Source organism: Bos indicus x Bos taurus, chromosome 2 (genome assembly GCF_003369695.1).
Source record: "Bos indicus x Bos taurus breed Angus x Brahman F1 hybrid chromosome 2, Bos_hybrid_MaternalHap_v2.0, whole genome shotgun sequence".
Classification (NCBI taxonomy): domain Eukaryota; kingdom Metazoa; phylum Chordata; class Mammalia; order Artiodactyla; family Bovidae; genus Bos; species Bos indicus x Bos taurus.
This window is the reverse complement of record NC_040077.1, coordinates 125,260,018-125,277,182: the sequence shown is the minus strand read 5'-3', so window position 1 is coordinate 125,277,182 and position 17,165 is coordinate 125,260,018. Positions and strand designations below refer to the sequence as shown.

Sequence of the window (17,165 nt, the reverse complement as noted above, 5' to 3'; positions counted from 1 at the left end):
ACGTGAGTTTGAGTGAACTCCGGGAGTTGGTGATGGACAGGGAGGCCTGGCATGCTGCAATTCATGGGGTCGCAAAGAGTCGGACTGAACTGAACTGAACTGAACTGAATGTCAAAAATAAAACTCCTGCGAATTCCCTGGTGGTCCAGTGGTTAGGACTTCTAGCTCCCACAGCCAGGTGCCCAAATTTGATCTGTGGTTGGTGAACTAAGATCCCACAAGAGGCAAATTGTGTTCAAAGAAATATAATAATAGGGGACTCAAACTGGGACTCTGTAACCACCTAGAGGGGTGGGATGGGGAGGGAGGTGGGAGGTAGTTTCAAGAGGGAGGGGACATAGATATACCTATGGCTGATTCATGTTAATGTTTGGCAGAGACAAACACAACACTGTAAAGCAATTATCCTTCAATTAAAAATAAATAAATTTAATTATTTCTATATAAAACCCTTGGCTTTGTCTCTGAAACCTGTTCTTCTGGTCTTTCCTTTTGCTGGAAATGATTCTATCATCCACACACAGCCAGGCACATAGATTATAATCTCTCCCCTTCTCTCACCACCTCCTAAATCCGGTCCATCTCTAAGTCCTGTTGACTCTATCTTCAAAATGTATCTTGACTCTTTTCACTCATCTCCACTTCAAACCTGTCATCATCACCTCTTACCTGGATGACTGCCATAGCCTCCTCAGTGATCTCTGTGCATTTACGCTGGCCCCCACAGTCTAGTCTCTGCATAGAGGCCAGGCAAATCTTCAAAAAAGAGATTTCTGTCACTTTTCTGCTTAAAAACTGCCTATGACTTCTTTCCCATTATACTTCATAGGCTGCGCTTTGAGAAAAAAATCATATCCGTATCAAGGTCTACAGGCTTTACACATCTGGCCCCTGCTGACTCCTGCTGACCTCTCTACTTGCCTTCTGTCCTACTAAGCTCCAGCTATACTGGCCTCTCCTCCATTTCTTGGAAATGCCAAGCAATATTCTACCTCAAGATCATAACCTTTCCCTCTGACCAGAACATTCTTGGCCAAGTCATATGTCTAAGTCCTCAAACTTCAGACCTTGGCATCTCTTCAGAAAAAATTTCCCTGACCTCTTCTCTACCCCTGTGACTCCTCCTTCCTTTTCCCCTCAATTTTGTTCTTTATCCCTGTAGTGTTTCTTTCTTTCTTTTTTTTTTTTTCATTCACAGTCCTTGCCATTTAGCTGTCTTTGCCTCTAGACTGTTGGCTTCACAAGTGCAGGGATCACATTAGTTTTATATGCCAGTGTATCTCCAGTGCCTAAGCCAGAGCCTGGCATATAGTAAATACTTAAATATTTGTTGAGTGAATTGATTATCCTTGCACTGGGTGAAAAGGATACAGGACCCAGGTATAGTGTTTCTGTTCCAGATGCGATAGTCTAATGGATGGATAACAAGTAAATAGGTAGTTGCAAAACTTGTAAAGAATACAGTGGAGATCAGAACTGGAGGCGATAGAAACACAGCGAGGCCCATACCCCAGTGTGAAGTATGCGTGTGAGCAGTGAAGAATTCAGTGGCAATTAATACATTCACAATGTTGTGCATTGTGATGTACAACATCTCTATCTGAAAATGTTTGGTGAGCTCCATTTGGTGGACATTTGGTGGTGTTTCAGGGGCCCTCTGGAACCACAGTCCTTTAAGTCTTGGTACAGAAAAGAATTCAGCAAGAGCAAAGTGATAGATAAGAAGTGATTTATTAGAATAGGAAACTTGCAAGGCTTACAAGTGGGTAGCCTTACCAATACTGCGCCCTGAGAACTTACTGGGCTACAGTTTTATAATCAAAGGAAAAATGGGGAGGGGAGAGCTTTTTTTTTTCCTTGAGTACACGTCATATTTTCATCATCAGCTCCTCCTCCAGGTTGAATATGGAAGTTTTCTTGTCCCTACATGGTCAAGCTAGGTCCACAAACTTGCTTTGTTTTGTTTTAATGTCTGCAAAGAGCATGTCTTAGAGATCATTAACTTACTGAGCTCCCTGGGAAGTACGTGGGTCTAATGCCGTGATTGTCTTATTGCTTAGGGCAGGTCTTGTGCTTCTGCTGCATGGTTCTCTTGTTAAGCAAATCTGCTCTCTTGAGTAATCATTAACTTACAGGGGTTGCCCATATTTTTTCTACTTAATATCCCCTAGTGGGATTAACTATTTAATCACCTGCTCTGTCCCTGTCCTATCTAGTTCCAAAGCATTTCCCTCATTCCAAAGGAAAACCACTTACCCATGAAGCAGCTTCCCCTCTTCCCCTCCAGCTGCAATTTTTGATCCCCACAATGACCTGATTCTACAACTGAGAAAAGTGAGGCTCTGAGCAATTAAGCCATGGTGAGAAGTTTAGGTTAAGGTTACAGAGCCAGTAGACATGGAGCACTGATTTTGTACCTTAGTTTTCTGACTCCAGAGTTCAAATCGCTGATTAATACACATATTTGGGACTTCCCTCATAGTACAATGCCTAAGAATTCACCTGCCAATGCAGGGGACATGAGTTCGATCCCTGGTCCAAGAAGATTCCATATGCTGAGGAGCAACTAAAAGTCCCTACACCACAACTATTGAGCCATACTCTAGAGTTTACTGGTTGCAACTACTGAACCCATGTGCCGAAACTACTGACGCCCGTGTGCCCCAGAGCCAGTGCCCTGGAACAGGAGAAGCCACCGTAATGAGAACTCGACAGTAGGCTCCATCAGTGCAACTAGACAAAGCCTGGCAGAGGAACCAAGACCCAGCACAACCAAAAATAAATATAGTTTTAAAAAATACACAACTTTCGGCAAAATCACAAGTAGGGGGCTGCATTTGGGTATCAAAGAGAGAAAATTTGGTGGAGGCGGTATTTATAAGCTATAAATGTGCCCTCGGTTGTTTAAAACTAAAAAACAAAACCGTACACTGAGGTAAAACTGCAATTAGTATGGCTCAGGTGGTTGGCAGAGTCAAAAGTAATAGCCCCAGAGCAGCTATGAAGCAGAGACTTGGAAAGGTCAGCACTGCAGGAAGCTTTGCCAAAGTCTCAAGAAAAAAACTTTGTACTTCCTTGGACAGCCCCTAGACGCACCAGGCTGGGAACTGGAAGTGGCGACTGGAAAGAGGCAGAGTAGCCGGGAGGACGTGGCTTGCTTTCCGGTGGCCAGATCTAACTAGGAAATGCCAAGTGGTTGTTCGAGAGATATAAACTGAGGGTGCAACTGGATAAGACACAATAGAGAGCAGGCCTTAGGCCAATTGCATCCCTTGGAGGGGTCCTCGAGGGTCCAAGAACTCTCAGCAGTGGAGAGCCTCACTTTAGTATCTGTCTTCTCCTTTCTGCGGGGCCAGCACCCCTCTTCCACAAAATAGGGGTGTTTTCTCTGGGGCTTCTCTTTCTCTCTGGAGGTCAGAGACCCTAGACTAGGTCCCTCTTTTTTAGGAGTTTCAGACAGAGGGCATCCGTCTAAGTTGTTTCTCCTGCTTCCGCTACTTTTTCGAGTTAGAGGGCTGTGCAGGGCCCTCTGGCTCTGAGGTTGGAGTTGTTTTCCCACAAGCGCCGCCCCCGCCCGCTCCCCCCACCCCCAATCTTCTTCAGGCTCGCAGTGGCGACCGTGTTCTAGTTCAACAATGCACCGCACTCGGCACAACACGCCACCAAAGGGCAGCTCCATGGAGACTGAAACATCACAACTCTGAGAAGGTATCGCGAGAGGCGCGCGGTTGCGCCTGCGGCTGAGAGAGGAGGAGCGAAGGCGGGAGCCGAGAGAGAAGTGGGAGGAGCCTAGGCGCTTCCTAGGTCCCGGGCGGGAGACCGTCCCTCCCAGCGGCGCCCCCGCGTGACTGCGCTTTACATAATCGAGGCCGCGCGCGTCATAAGTGGCGTACTCCAGTCCAGACCGAATCAGAGTCCCAAGAAGCTCTGTGTTCCGTCCCTTTCCCCTTGATAGACGTCGAAATGAACCAGTGAACGGGCACCTAGCGCTGCCGCGCCCCCCCGGTCCGCTCGCACCCGAGGGCCCGCCTGCCTGCCGCAGCCCGCAGCCTGCCACCGCCAGGTTGTGCCTCAGACTGTCAGATAAAGCGGCGGGCCGGGCCGGCGGGGCGGTGAGCACGGCCCGGGCCGGACATGGCGGCGCTCTACGCCTGCACCAAGTGCCACCAGCGCTTCCCCTTCGAGGCGCTGTCTCAGGGGCAGCAGCTGTGCAAGGTGCGCGGGCTGGGGCGGCGGCCGGGAACTGGGACGCTCGAGGCGCGGCCCGGACCTCCCGGTTCTGCGGGGACGCCCGGCGGGGTCCCCTGGGCAGGGCGTGGCAGGCCCGCCTAGCTGAGGAGCCGCACCCGCCCCGCCGGGAGCCGGCGGGGCACGTGGGGGAGACCCAGGCCCCGTCCAGGTCCCTGCGGCCGGCGTGTCCGGGTGCTTAGCAACCGTGAGGGATTGTTCTTGGACCCCGTGAGGTCGGGGGAGGGGACACCTGGTCCCCGGCTCGCTCTGGACCAGCGGCGCCGGAGATTCCTCTTGGGCTGGCTTCTCCCAACCCCCGCCGAGATCTGATGGGCTTCAGACTTAGGACCTCCTACCCTACCTGGTACTAAACTCCAGAGTCGGGTGTTGCCTGGGAGGATTGCCTCGAACTCGGGCGCCTCACGGGCACTTTTCAGTCAGTTTCAGAGTCAGAGGTATACAGGCTTCATAATAAAGCCCCGCAATAAGCGCATAAAGCAAAAGGATGATTTTTTCAGCGTCTAGTTAGTGACCTTCGGTCCTCCCCCTAACCAGCTGCTGTTCAGTTTTTACCCTTGAAGGTCCAAGTTCTCTTTTTCGTTTAAGTTGATTCATCTTTCTTTGCCTATTTAAATGAATAGAGGTGCTGTGAGGTGACAGTTAAAAGTCACTAAGCCGACTGTAGAGTGATGTCGAGTTATCTCCAGATTAATCCAGAGTTTGTGTCTCTATTATGGATAACTCATAATTGTGTTGAGGCAATCGTTATGGCCTCAAATGGCCATAAAGTTGACACTTTGTTAACTAGGTATGAGAGATCTCAAAAATCAAATAGTTGAGTGCCTTTTTGGCCTTAAATATATATTTGTGTGTACGTGTGTATTTGATTTTAAGGGAGATTTATGTATGTAAGCAATAATTTTTATCCAGTACTTTGATTTCACAAATGAACCTTCTGAAAAATCACTCAGTGGCAGAGGCAGAACCGGACTAGAATTCAGGGCTTTTTATTCCTTATGTCTGAGGCTTATTCATACCTTTGTTTTACAATTTATGACTAGTTCCATATAAATTCTTACTTAACTCCCACATCAATGCAGGGTGGTGATGCCAGTATTACAGACGAAAAAAATTAGTCCCAGAAAGTTAAAGTGACTCAGTCAAGCACAGTGCTTGTGCTTGGAATAGTACTCCCGTCTCTGCCTCCTACTGAAGACTGTTTCCATTTCTGACTGCCTGTTAAAGTTATATCCTCGTTTCATTTCAGGAATGTCGGATTGCACACCCTGTTGTGAAGTGCACCTACTGTAGGACTGAATACCAGCAAGAGAGGTAATCAGTTGCGTTATACGCAGGCGCTGCCATTTCCGGTCACAACACAATGGATGTAAAATACGCATTGTTCTCTAGTTATTCATTAATTGCTTACAAATTAGTTACTTATTTTTCACGCCTTGATAATTTTATATTGTGGTTTTGATATTTTTGACACTAAGAAAGCAACCCCACAACAGAAAACATGAGTCTTGTGTTCTAGTACGTTTATACATAGAGTTTGAAGAAATTATAAGCTGAAAGAAGATACTTTTGGAAATGTGACAATCCTGATAAAGGCTTTGTTAGCCCTAGTCACATTTGAAAAAACTCACTTGCCTTTACACTTACCTCGTGTGAATCTCATTTTGAGACGTGTGAAAAATACCTGGGTGTGAATGAAGCACACATCTATGGGGGACTTTTTAATGGCAGCAGAGTGGTTTAGTGGTATAGCAAGTTCACCTTTTTTGTGGCGCTGTGGCTGTAGGTAATATTACCTTAAGCAGGATGGGGTCTTATTTGCTAGCTCATACACGGACCTGCTGCTGCTGCTAAGTCGCTTCAGTCGTGTCCGACTCTGTGCGACCCCATAGACGGCAGCCCACCAGGCCCCGCCGTCCCTGGGATTCTCCATTTAAGAGCACTGGAGTGGGTTGCCGTTTCCTTCTCCAATGCATAAAAGTGAAAAGTGAAAGTGAAGTCGCTCAGTCCTGTCTGATTCTTCTCGACCCCATGGACTGCAGCCTACCAGGCTCCTCCATCCATGGGATTTTCCAGGCAAGAGTACTGGAGTGGGGTGCCATCGCCTTCTCCGATACACGGACCTAGAAGCCTGATTTTAGTCAGCATCATTTCAATTTTGGGACTGTTTCCCCTGACATTTTGTTAGGTGTATTTTCAAACAAAAACAAACCAAAAAAAGACTAGACTGTAAACACTCACCTACACACTACTTAAATTCTACAATTTACGTTTCAGTTCAGCTCAGTCGCTCAGTCGTGTCCAACTCTTTGTGACCCCATGAATCGCAGCACGCCAGGCCTCCCTGTCCATCACCAACACCTGGAGTTCACTCAAACCCACGTCCATCGAGTCGGTGATGCCATCCAGCCATCCCATCCTCTGTTTTCCCCTTTTCCTCCTGCCCCCAATCCCTCTTAGCATCAGAGTCTTTTCCAATGAGTCAACTCTTCGCATGAGGTGGCCAAAGTACTGGAGTTTCAGCTTTAGCATCATTCCTTCCAAAGAACACCCAGGGCTGATCTCCTTTAGGATGGACTGGTTGGATCTCCTTACAGTCCAAGGGACTCTCAAGAGTCTTCTCCAACACCACAGTTCAAAAGCATCAATTCTTCGGTGCTCAGCTTTCTTCACAGTCCAACTCTCACATCCATACATGACTACTGGAAAAACCATAGCCTTGACTAGACGGACTTTTGTTGGCAAAGTAATGTCTCTGCTTTACGTTTAGTTTACTATATTTGCATCTGTCCATCTCTCTGTCCATCAGTATATTGATCCATCTTATTTGTGATGCAGTTTAAAGTTGTGAACATTAGTGTACTTGACCCTAAACACTTCAGCATGCATATCATTAACTAGAGTTCAATATTTGTTTATGGTTTTAAAATGTTTTTAGAGGTAAAATCTGCACACAGTGAAATGCTCACATCTTATTTGCATCATTCGATGAGTTTTAAAAACAGTATACATCTGTTTTACCCCAAACCCCATCAAAATATAAAACATTACTGTCACCCCAGAGATTATAACTCCAACCTAGTCAGTCCCCACCCTCCTTGCTTTTTTCCAAACAACTACTGTACTGATTTTCCTTTCTACTGTAGATTAGTTTTACCTGTTCAAGAACTTCATATAAATGGAAACATAGAATATGCTCTAGAAGCTTTATATTTTGGCTCTTACATTAGGCCTGTGATTCCCTTTTGAATTAGTTTTTGTGTGTAGGGTGAGATACGAAGTTTAACCCTTAATTCATACCATACATAAAAATTAATTCAAGATGGATTATAGTAATAGGTTTTTTTTGCATTTTTTTGAGGGGTCAAGAACATTTATATATATTGATATATATGTCCCATTCCTTGAGTAATAAATCTAAGATAAACCCAAATGTTCAACATCACAGCATCACTGATGCTAATCCTCTTTGTAGAGGTCTTTTTCAATATACTTCACTTCCTGAACTGGCTTTTTTTTTTTTTTTTTAAACCCACTGGACCATCAGGGAAGTCCCTGAACTGCCTTTTTTAAATGGCAGAAAATTGCCCTGGGAAATACTTTGTTTGAATATCTCATTTTAATTTAATGTTTTCTACTTTAAGGTATTTCTTCTGGTTTTTAACTTTGTAGTCACTTTGATAGGAATTGTAGGGGGAAAAAAAGGCAAAGTAGTGAATATACTGGATTTTTATGTGATTTTGTTTTTGGCCCTCAAATATTGTTTAAACTGTCCTTAAACATCAGGTATTTGTTTGTGCCTTACTGTGGGAAGGGTTAGACTTTATTTGAAGGTGATTTCTTTTCCCAGGGCAGTTCATCAGTTTAGGCAAGTTGGAAATGCTGTGACCTGGATCTTCACTGAGCTACAAGGGAAGACCCCTCACAAGGGAAAGGGTGTGTTTATTTTTGTCAGTGCTTAGCTCCTAGAGTACTTGAAATATTGAAAAAATGTTTAATGTTTGCATCTATTTCCCCACATCTGGGATTTTCATATACTTTTGCTTACAAAGGAGAATGTAGACAGAGTAAGGTCAACATGAATAGAATTTCTGAGTTTATACTCCAAACACAAATACTTTATTCCTCATCTCAAATTTCTCACCTGGTCATCTGAATTAAGGAGGATTAATTTCTTTTCTGAGTACATTTTTCGTCTTGACATAATATTTCTTTGGATTGTCCTCTCCATATCTGATACATTTACTTGGTCATACTTGGAAATTTCATAATCAGAAACAGCTCACTCTCCACTTAAACCAAAGTCTTGTTTTATTTGAGCTAAAACTATGAAATAATTAAAAGAGTTCATGGCCAGATAACTCAACCTTCAGTTAATCTAATATCCAAACCGTTTTTCACCTTGGCACTTAGTAATGAAAAAAATTCGTTGGAGTTAAGGAAGAATCTCTTTTGAGGTGTTCTATGTAAAATGACTTTTTTTCCTTACAAAGCCTTGTGTCTCTTTCTTCCTTAACAGTAAAACTAATACTATATGCAAGAAATGTGCTCAGAATGTGCAGTTGTATGGAACGGTAAGTAGGGTTTCTCCTTACCTAACAGTGAGTAGTCTGGTCTCTTGGGACCTTACCTTCTGCGAACTGTTAATATAATTACAGTTTTTTAAATTAGAAGACCTAGTTATGTAAAAATGTTCTCAGAAAAATGTATCTAGTATTTATCTTTCAAAGTTAGCTAATACTTAGTATTAATAAGTTCTGTGTTTGTAGTCACTATGACAGGTTTGTGATATAATTTTCCTGGAGAAGCTTCAGTAACCAGTATGTAAAGAGAAGGGGAAAGATGTATCCTGTGGTGTGAGCTCTTGGCTTGGTAATAGTTGACTTTTCATTTTGATGAATAATTTTTTTTTTTTCAGTGTTAGGGTTCAGCATACTGTGTTCTTGCAGGCATTCTCCCAACATGTTTATACACTGATAATGGCAAAGAGGCCTTTTCAGAAATTTGGAAGCGCTTGCTGGTTTCTCCAAAGAGCTAGATCTGTTGAATTTGTTAGAGAAGTCCCAGCATATATGCTAATGGGATTTTGTTATTTATTTAAAAATCAATAGGTCCTGTGCATAAAAACACTTTACATGGTATGAGGAATTGGGCTTTCTTTGATCAATGTAAAAGGAAATTTATAAAGTTGGGAATGCATTTTTGCATTGATTAGTTAATGTGTATAATAGAAATCATTGGGTTAAAAAAAGCACTGGTATTTTATAATATACTTACTTGACACCTTTTTTTTTCTGTTAAAGCCCAAACCTTGTCAGTATTGCAACATAATTGCAGCTTTTATTGGCAACAAGTGTCAGCGTTGCACAAATTCAGAGAAGAAGTACGGACCACCGTATTCTTGTGAACAGTGCAAACAGCAGTGTGCATTTGACAGGAAAGATGATAGAAAGAAGGTAAGTCTCTGTGTTTTTCGTTTTTCTTGCAGAGATATTAAGATGGGCCAACTGTGTTAAAAAGACATGTGACAGAGACTGATTTCTCAGTTCCTCTCCAAATTGTTATTGACCTTGAAGAAGCTTTTCAGCCTTTGTTTTCTTCACTTATAAAATGTGGACCTTTATATTCTAACATTTAGCTAGTGTTTCATGAGAATCTCAATAACAGTGATCAATATCCCTTATAAGTGAAATGGTGATTGGTGAAATTCTACAAAACTCTGTAGAGATTAGGACTTAAGCAAGGTAAGTGTATTACCAACTTTACAATCTGGCTCTTCAAATGTTTCTCTCTGTTGAAGTTAAAGATCACAAGAAGATGATACAGATAAAGGTCTATGTGGAATGGTGGTACCTTGGTGGAATTAAAATGGTATTGATTTAGTTTGTTTAAAACCCTCCAGTGGCTTCCAGTTGCACTTAGGATAAACCCCAAACTCCTTCCATTGCCTGCAAGGCCCATACCTGACTCTGTCTCGTCATCCATTACTCTCCCCCCTTTCCCTTTGGACCAGCTGCACTGTCCACCTGAGTCCTTCAGACATCCTAGTCTCATTCGTGCTGGCTGGGTATGCTGGATACACAGCCTTCTCCAGAGTGTCATGACTGGTTCCTCATGTCAGGTCTCAGCTCAGTTGCCGCCTTCTCACAGAGACCTTTACTAACTCTCACTCTACCATATACTCTGTTTGTTGTCTTCAATAGCATGTAACATTATGAGAAATTATCTTGTTTATTTGTGTACATGTTTGTCTACCCCCACCAGACTATGAGCTCTCAGTCCATCTTGTTTTCATGTAGTGTTCCCAGCAGTCTGACACATAGTAGTTCAGTTCGGTTCAGTCGCTCAGTCGTGTCCAACTCTTTGCAACCCCATGAATCGCAGCACGCCAGGCCTCCCTGTCAGTCACCAACTCCGGGGTTCACTCAAACGCACGTCCATCGAGTCGGTGATGCCATCCAGCCATCTCATCCTCTGTCATCCCCTTCTCCTCCTGCCCCCATTCCCTTCCAGCATCAGAGTCTTTTTCAATGAGTCAGCTCTTCGCATGAGGTGGCCAAAGTACTGGAGTTTCAGCTTTAGCATCATTCCTTCCAAAGAACACCCAGGGCTGATCTCCTTTAGAATGGACTGGTTGGATCTCCTTGCAGTCCAAGGGACTCACAAGAGTCTTTTCCAATACCACAGTTCAAAAGCATCAATTCTTCGGCGCTCAGCCTTCTTCACAGTCCAACTCCCAAATCCATACATGACCACAGGAAAAACCATAGCCTTGACTAGACGAACCTTTGTTGGCAAAGTAATGTCTCTGCTTTTGAATATGCTATCTAGGTTGGTCATAACTTTCCTTCCAAGGAGTAAGCGTCTTTTAATTTCATGGCTGTAATCACTATCTGCAGTGATTTTGGATCCCCCAAAAATAAAGTCTGACACTGTTTCCACTGTTTCCCCATCTATTTCCCATGAAGTGATGGGACCAGATGCCATGATCTTAGTTTTCTGAATGTTGAGCCTTAAAGCCAGCTTTTTCACACTCCTCTTTCACTTTCATCAAGAGGCTCTTTAGTTCTTCTTCACTTTCTGCCATAAGGGTGGTATCATCTGCATATCTGAGGTTATTGATAGTTCTCCTGGCAATCTTAATTCCAGCTGTGCTTCTTCTAGCCCAGCGTTTCTCATGATGTGCTCTGCATATAAGTTAAATAAGCAGGGTGACAATATACAGCCTTGACGTACTCCTTTTCCTATGTGGAACCAGTCTGTTGTTCCATGTCCAGTTCTAACTGTTGCTTCCTGACCTGCATACAGGTTTCTCAAGAGGCAAGTCAGGTGGTCTAGTATTCCCATCTCTTTCAGAATTTTCCACAGTTTATTGTGATGCACACAGTCAAAGGCTTTGGCATAGTCAATAAAGCAGAAATAGATGTTTTTCTGGAACTCTCTTGCTTTTTCCATGATCCAGCAGTTGTTGGCAATTTGACCTCTGGTTCCTCAGCCTTTTCTAAAACCAGCTTGAACATCAGGAAGTTCACAGTTCACGTATTGCTGAAGCCTGGCTTGGAGAATTTTAAGCATTACTTTACTAGCATGTGAGATGAGTGCAATTGGGTGGTAGTTTGAGCATTCTTTGGCATTGCCTTTCTTTGGGATTGGAATGAAAACTGACCTTTTCCAGTCCTGTGGCCACTGCTGAGTTTTCCAAATTTGCTGGCATATTGAGTGCAGCACTTTCACAGCATCATCTTTCAGGATTTGAAATAGCTCAACTGGAATTCCATCACCTCCACTAGCTTTGTTCATAGTGATGCTTTCTAAGGCCCACTTGACTTCACATTCCAGGATGTCTGGCTCTAGCTGAATGATCACACCATCGTGATTATCTGGGTCGTGAAGATCTTTTTTGTACAGTTCTTCTGTGTATTCTTGCCACCTCTTCTTAATATCTTCTGCTTCTGTTAGGTCCATACCATTTCTGTCCTTTATCGAGCCCATCTTTGCATGAAATGTTCCCTTGGTATCTCTAATTTTCTTAAAGAGATCTCTAGTCTTTCCCATTCTGTTGTTTTCCTTGATTTCTTTGCATTGATCGCTGAGGAAGGCTTTCTTATCTCTTCTTGCTATTCTTTGGAACTCTGCATTCAGATGCTTATATCTTTCCTTTTCTCCTTTGCTTTTCGCTTCTCTTCTTTTCACAGCTATTTGTAAGGCCTCCCCAGACAGCCATTTTGCTTTTTTGCATTTCTTTTCCATGGGGATGGTCTTGATCCCTGTCTCCTGTACAGTGTCACAAACCTCAGTCCATAGTTCATCAGGCACTCTATCTATCAGATCTAGTCCCTTAAATCTATTTCTCACTTCCACTGTATAATAATAAGGAATTTGATTTAGGTCATACCTGAATGGTCTATTGGTTTTCCCTACTTTCTTCAATTTAAGTCTGAATTTGGCAATAAGGAGTTCATGATCTGAGCCACAGTCAGCTCCTGGTCTTGTTTTTGTTGACTGTATAGAGCTTCTCCATCTTTGGCTGCAAAGAATATAATCCATCTGATTTCGGTGTTGACCATCTAGTGAAGTCCATGTGTAGAGGGTTCTCTTGTGTTGGAAGAGGGTGTTTGCTATGACCAGTGCGTTCTCTTGGCAAAACTCTATTAGCCTTTGCCCTGCTTCATTCCGTATTCCAAGGCCAAATTTGCCTGTTACTCCAGGTGTTTCTTGACTTCCTACTTTTGCATTCCAGTCCCCTATAATGAAAAGGACATCTTTTTTGGGTGTTAGTTCTAAAAGGTCTTGTAGGTCTTCATAGAACCGTTCAACTTCAGCTTCTTCAGTGTTACTGGTTGGGGCATAGACTTGAATTACCATGATATTGAGTGGTTTGCCTTGGAAACGAACAGAGATCATTCTTTTGTTTTTGAGATTGCATCCAAGTACTGCATTTCGGACTCTTTTGTTGACCATGATGGCTACTCCATTTCTTCTAAGGGATTCCTGCCCACAGTAGTAGATATAATGGTCATCTGAGTTAAATTCACCCATTCCTGTCCATTTTAGTTCACTGATTCCTAGAATGTTGACATTCACTCTCGCCATCTCCTGTTTGACCACTTCCAGTTTGCCTTGATTCATGGACCTAACATTCCAGGTTCCTATGCAGAGTTTGCATAATTATAGGTATCTTCAATCACTTATTTACAAATTTAAGGAAGACTAATCTTAGGGATTAAGGGTAGATAATCTAGACTCAGTGGGCTTCCCAAGTGGCTCAGTGGTAGAGGATCCACCTGCCAATTCTGGAGACATGGGTTTGCTCCCTGGGTTGGGAAGATCCCCTAGAGGAGGAAATGACAACCCACTCTAGTATTTTTTGCCTGGAGACTCCCATGGACAGAGGAACCTGTCAGGCTACAGTTCATAGGGTCTCAAAGAGTTGTACACGTCTGAATGACTGACTGTGCACGCATGCATCATCTGGACTCAGAGTGCCTGGGTTGAAATCTTTGTTCTCTCACTTATTTGTTGTGTGACTTTGGTCAAGTTAATCTATCAGTGCCTCAGTTTCCTCATCTGTAAATGAGGCTGATCAGATGTCATCATTGTTATGAAGGTTGAGTTATTGGGTGTAAACCCCTTCAAAAGGAATCAGGCACATGATAAGTACTCAGTGTTATCTCTGATGATTTCTTTATGATAGTTTAATTCTCAGAGGGTAATTTTCTATTTTTAAAGTTTATTTGTGAAGGGAAGATTGAAATAAGATGTCCTGTGGTTCAGTATTTGATTCTCATGTTTAATGCTCTCTTTCAGTGCAGTTGCTTTGTTTTCAAACCCTTCTTCAATGAAAGCTCTTTCCTGGGCAAGGTCTCCTAGAGTATTTTAAACTCAGGCCTTTAGGCCACATCCCATAACCATGAAATGGACCACATTGAAGTTTGCTTTCAAAATTCACTTATGCATTCATTAACAAATAATTACATGCTTGTCATATCCGACACTGTTCTGGGTATTGGAAATACACTAATGAACTAGGCAGAAGACACTTTATTCTCTCAGAGCTTTTATCTACATATGAAAGAGATGGATGAGAACAAACAAGTTGAGTGAACACAGGTTTTAGATGTAAGTGCTGTAAGGAAACAGGGTCTCTGGTAGAGAGTGCCCCAGTTTCAATGGGGCGTTCAGGAGGACCTGCAGGGAGATCACATCTGACCCGAAACTGAACTTGACGAGAAGGAAGCTGCAGTGAGAATCTCTGGAGGGCAAAGATCCTGGGAGGAGAGACCAGCTATGAAAAGACCCTGAGGCAAGAGTGATGAGCCTGGGGGACTTCGCTGATGTTCCAGTGGCTAAGACTCTGAGCTCCCAAGGCCGGGGCGGGAGTCAGGGCTCAATCCCTGGTGAGGGAACTAGATCACATGTGCCGCAAAGAAAATCAAAGATCCTGCATGCAGCAGTGAAGGTCAAAGATCCCACATGCCACAACTAAGACCCAATGCAGCCAAATAAATAAAAGAAGGAGGCAGAGTGAGCAAGGGAATGAGATTATAAAGGCAAATAAGGGCTACATTTAAGTCAACATAGGCCATGGTAAAAAATTTTCAATTTTTATATATGATAATCTATGATTTTAAGGTGAGAGTTATATAAGATTTACATTTAAGAAGTCCTCTGGCATCTATGTAGAAATGGTTGATAGGGAGAAGAACAGAGAGATCATTTGGGTGAGTCATTTTAAAAAATACTTATTTATTTGGTTACACCCAGTCTTAGTTACAGCACGTCTTTAGTTGAGACGTACAAATTGTTAGTCATGGCATGTGGGATCTAATTCCCTGACCAGGGATCAAACCTGGGCCCCTTGCATTGGGAGTGTGGAGTCTGTCACTGAACCACCAGCGAAGTCCCTGGGTGAGTCTTGTAGTTGTGAGAGATAAGAATGGCTTTGCTTGGGTGGAAGCAGTGGAGTTGGAAAGAAGTGGATAGGTCAGACCTATGAGTTGCTAATGTAATAGGTTAGGAGAGTGAGGGGCAAAGAGGCTTTTGCTAACAAGATTGAAAAATACTTCAGATAAATAATGGTGTGGCTTACCCACCCATGTTCAAAATAGGGCAGAAGGTCCAATTTAGAGGTAAGACAAAACTAAAAACTAAACTGCCAAAACTAAAACTAAAATGCCCCAAACTGAAATTGCGTAAAATATCAGCACGTTCCCTCCCAAGTGTGAGCTAATGGCTCTGCTGCCCTGCCACTTGTACTAGTCCACTTCACAAACTCAGTTTTGCAATCTGAGTGTGGTACAGAGGTGCCCCAGCTTCAGAGGATTGTGGAAGCCCCATTTTGCTTTCCTAGCCCTGTGCTCTGCACCTAGGTGTAGAGATGCTTCTGCCCAAAGTGATCGACTTTTTCTGATCCAAACAAAGTGCCATAGTAGTCACCACCAGGGCCTGGGGCCCTGGAAGCTACTTGCCCATCAGTCTTTTTCTGGAAACCTTTCCATCTGAGAAAAGATACCCAGCATACCACTTTATGAGTCATCTATAAGGTATGAAAGCTAAAGTGCAAATTTTATGTTTTATCTTCTCCCTGCTGTATTTTCCTTGGTGAGAACTATGGAGATATCTGTGTCTTTTGAAATTCTTGTGGGAACTTTGCTCTGGTATGTGTTAAGTTGAGGAAAAACAAAATAAAAAAATAAATATAATTAGCATGTTAAAAAAAAATTTGGCCATGCCCCATGGCATGCAGGGTCTTTGTTCCCCAACAGTGGATTGAGTTCGTGCCCCCTGCAGTGGAAGCACAGAGTCTTCACCACTGGACCACCAGGGAAGTCCCCAGGTCATATTTTGTTAAGCAGTTTTTGTGTACCTTGCACCATGCTTTACCTCCATTATGTCACTGAATCCTTGCACCAGCCCTCTGAGGTACATATTATTGTCCTTCATTTTATAGATGAAGAGATTGATCCCAGTAGTGCCCAGGTGACTTACACGTAAGGTCACACAGCTTGTGAGTGGCAGATCCAGACTTAACCAGAGGTTCTAGCTCCTAATACCCATGTTCTTAGCCTCCGCACTAGCACATTCCTTCTTTATCTTTGTCTCCTCATCTTTCAGGTAGATGGGAAATTGCTATGCTGGCTATGCACACTTTCATACAAACGGGTCCTTCAGAAGACCAAAGAGCAGAGGAAGCACCTGAGCAGCTCTTCCCGTGCCAGCCACCAGGAGAAGGAGCAGTATAGTCGACTGAGTGGCGGCAGCCATTACAACAGGTAACCCCAAGATGCTTGAGATAGAACAAGAGGTTCTGGGAGGTCAGATGTAATACACAAGTAGTCATGGAAGATACTATTTTGTCTAAATTTTTGTATTTTCTCTCTAGTTACTAATCTACAGAGGGAATCTCCTTTGATGTATTTTATAATTCATATATCATCCAAGGGCCAGAGAGACATCCATAAGGCATTAGGGTTTTCTGACTTGGTTTGTGTTGTATTTTAAAAGTTTGTATTCTCCCCACCGTTAAGAGTGGATTATCTCCCTAGAAGACCAGACATTCCACAGTCTGAGGAAATGCAACTTTTCTTATGCATATTTGGCTAGGAGATAGATATTCTAGGTTTGTCCTTATAAGATCCAGTCAAAATGATGCCCCTTCATTGTTGTCTTAAGCTTCCTTTCAGAGTATCTGTTGTGTTGTTAAGAGTTCTGGCTTTGGATTGAATCCTGGGTCTGCCAAGTTCTCTGTATGGGATCTTGGGCAAGTTTTTTCATCTGTAAAATGAGGGAAATATTAACTCATGGAGTTGCTGTGAAAATAAATTATATGGTATGTACATAGTGATTAGTTTTATAACTGGCATATAGGAAGCTTCAGTACATGATGGTTATGCGTTGTTATCATTACCTTTATGATT

At 43.1% G+C, this 17,165-nt stretch overlaps 1 protein-coding gene across 2 annotated transcripts in view; it reads left to right on the top strand.

The window, feature by feature from the left end:
- The first annotated feature begins 3,896 nt into the window (after nt 1–3,896).
- FAM76A (family with sequence similarity 76 member A) overlaps nt 3,897–17,165 on the top strand; it is a 32,703-nt gene continuing 19,434 nt past the window's right edge. The window contains exons 1-5 of one of the 2 annotated variants that reach the window (XM_027519060.1): nt 3,897–4,215; nt 5,498–5,562; nt 8,768–8,822; nt 9,552–9,704; nt 16,363–16,520. In XM_027519060.1, the coding sequence (XP_027374861.1) occupies nt 4,135–4,215; nt 5,498–5,562; nt 8,768–8,822; nt 9,552–9,704; nt 16,363–16,520 (512 nt within the window). In that variant the 5' untranslated portion in view covers nt 3,897–4,134. The remainder of the gene's footprint in view (nt 4,216–5,497; nt 5,563–8,767; nt 8,823–9,551; nt 9,705–16,362; nt 16,521–17,165) is intronic. The other variant, XM_027519070.1, reaches the window with a different exon arrangement.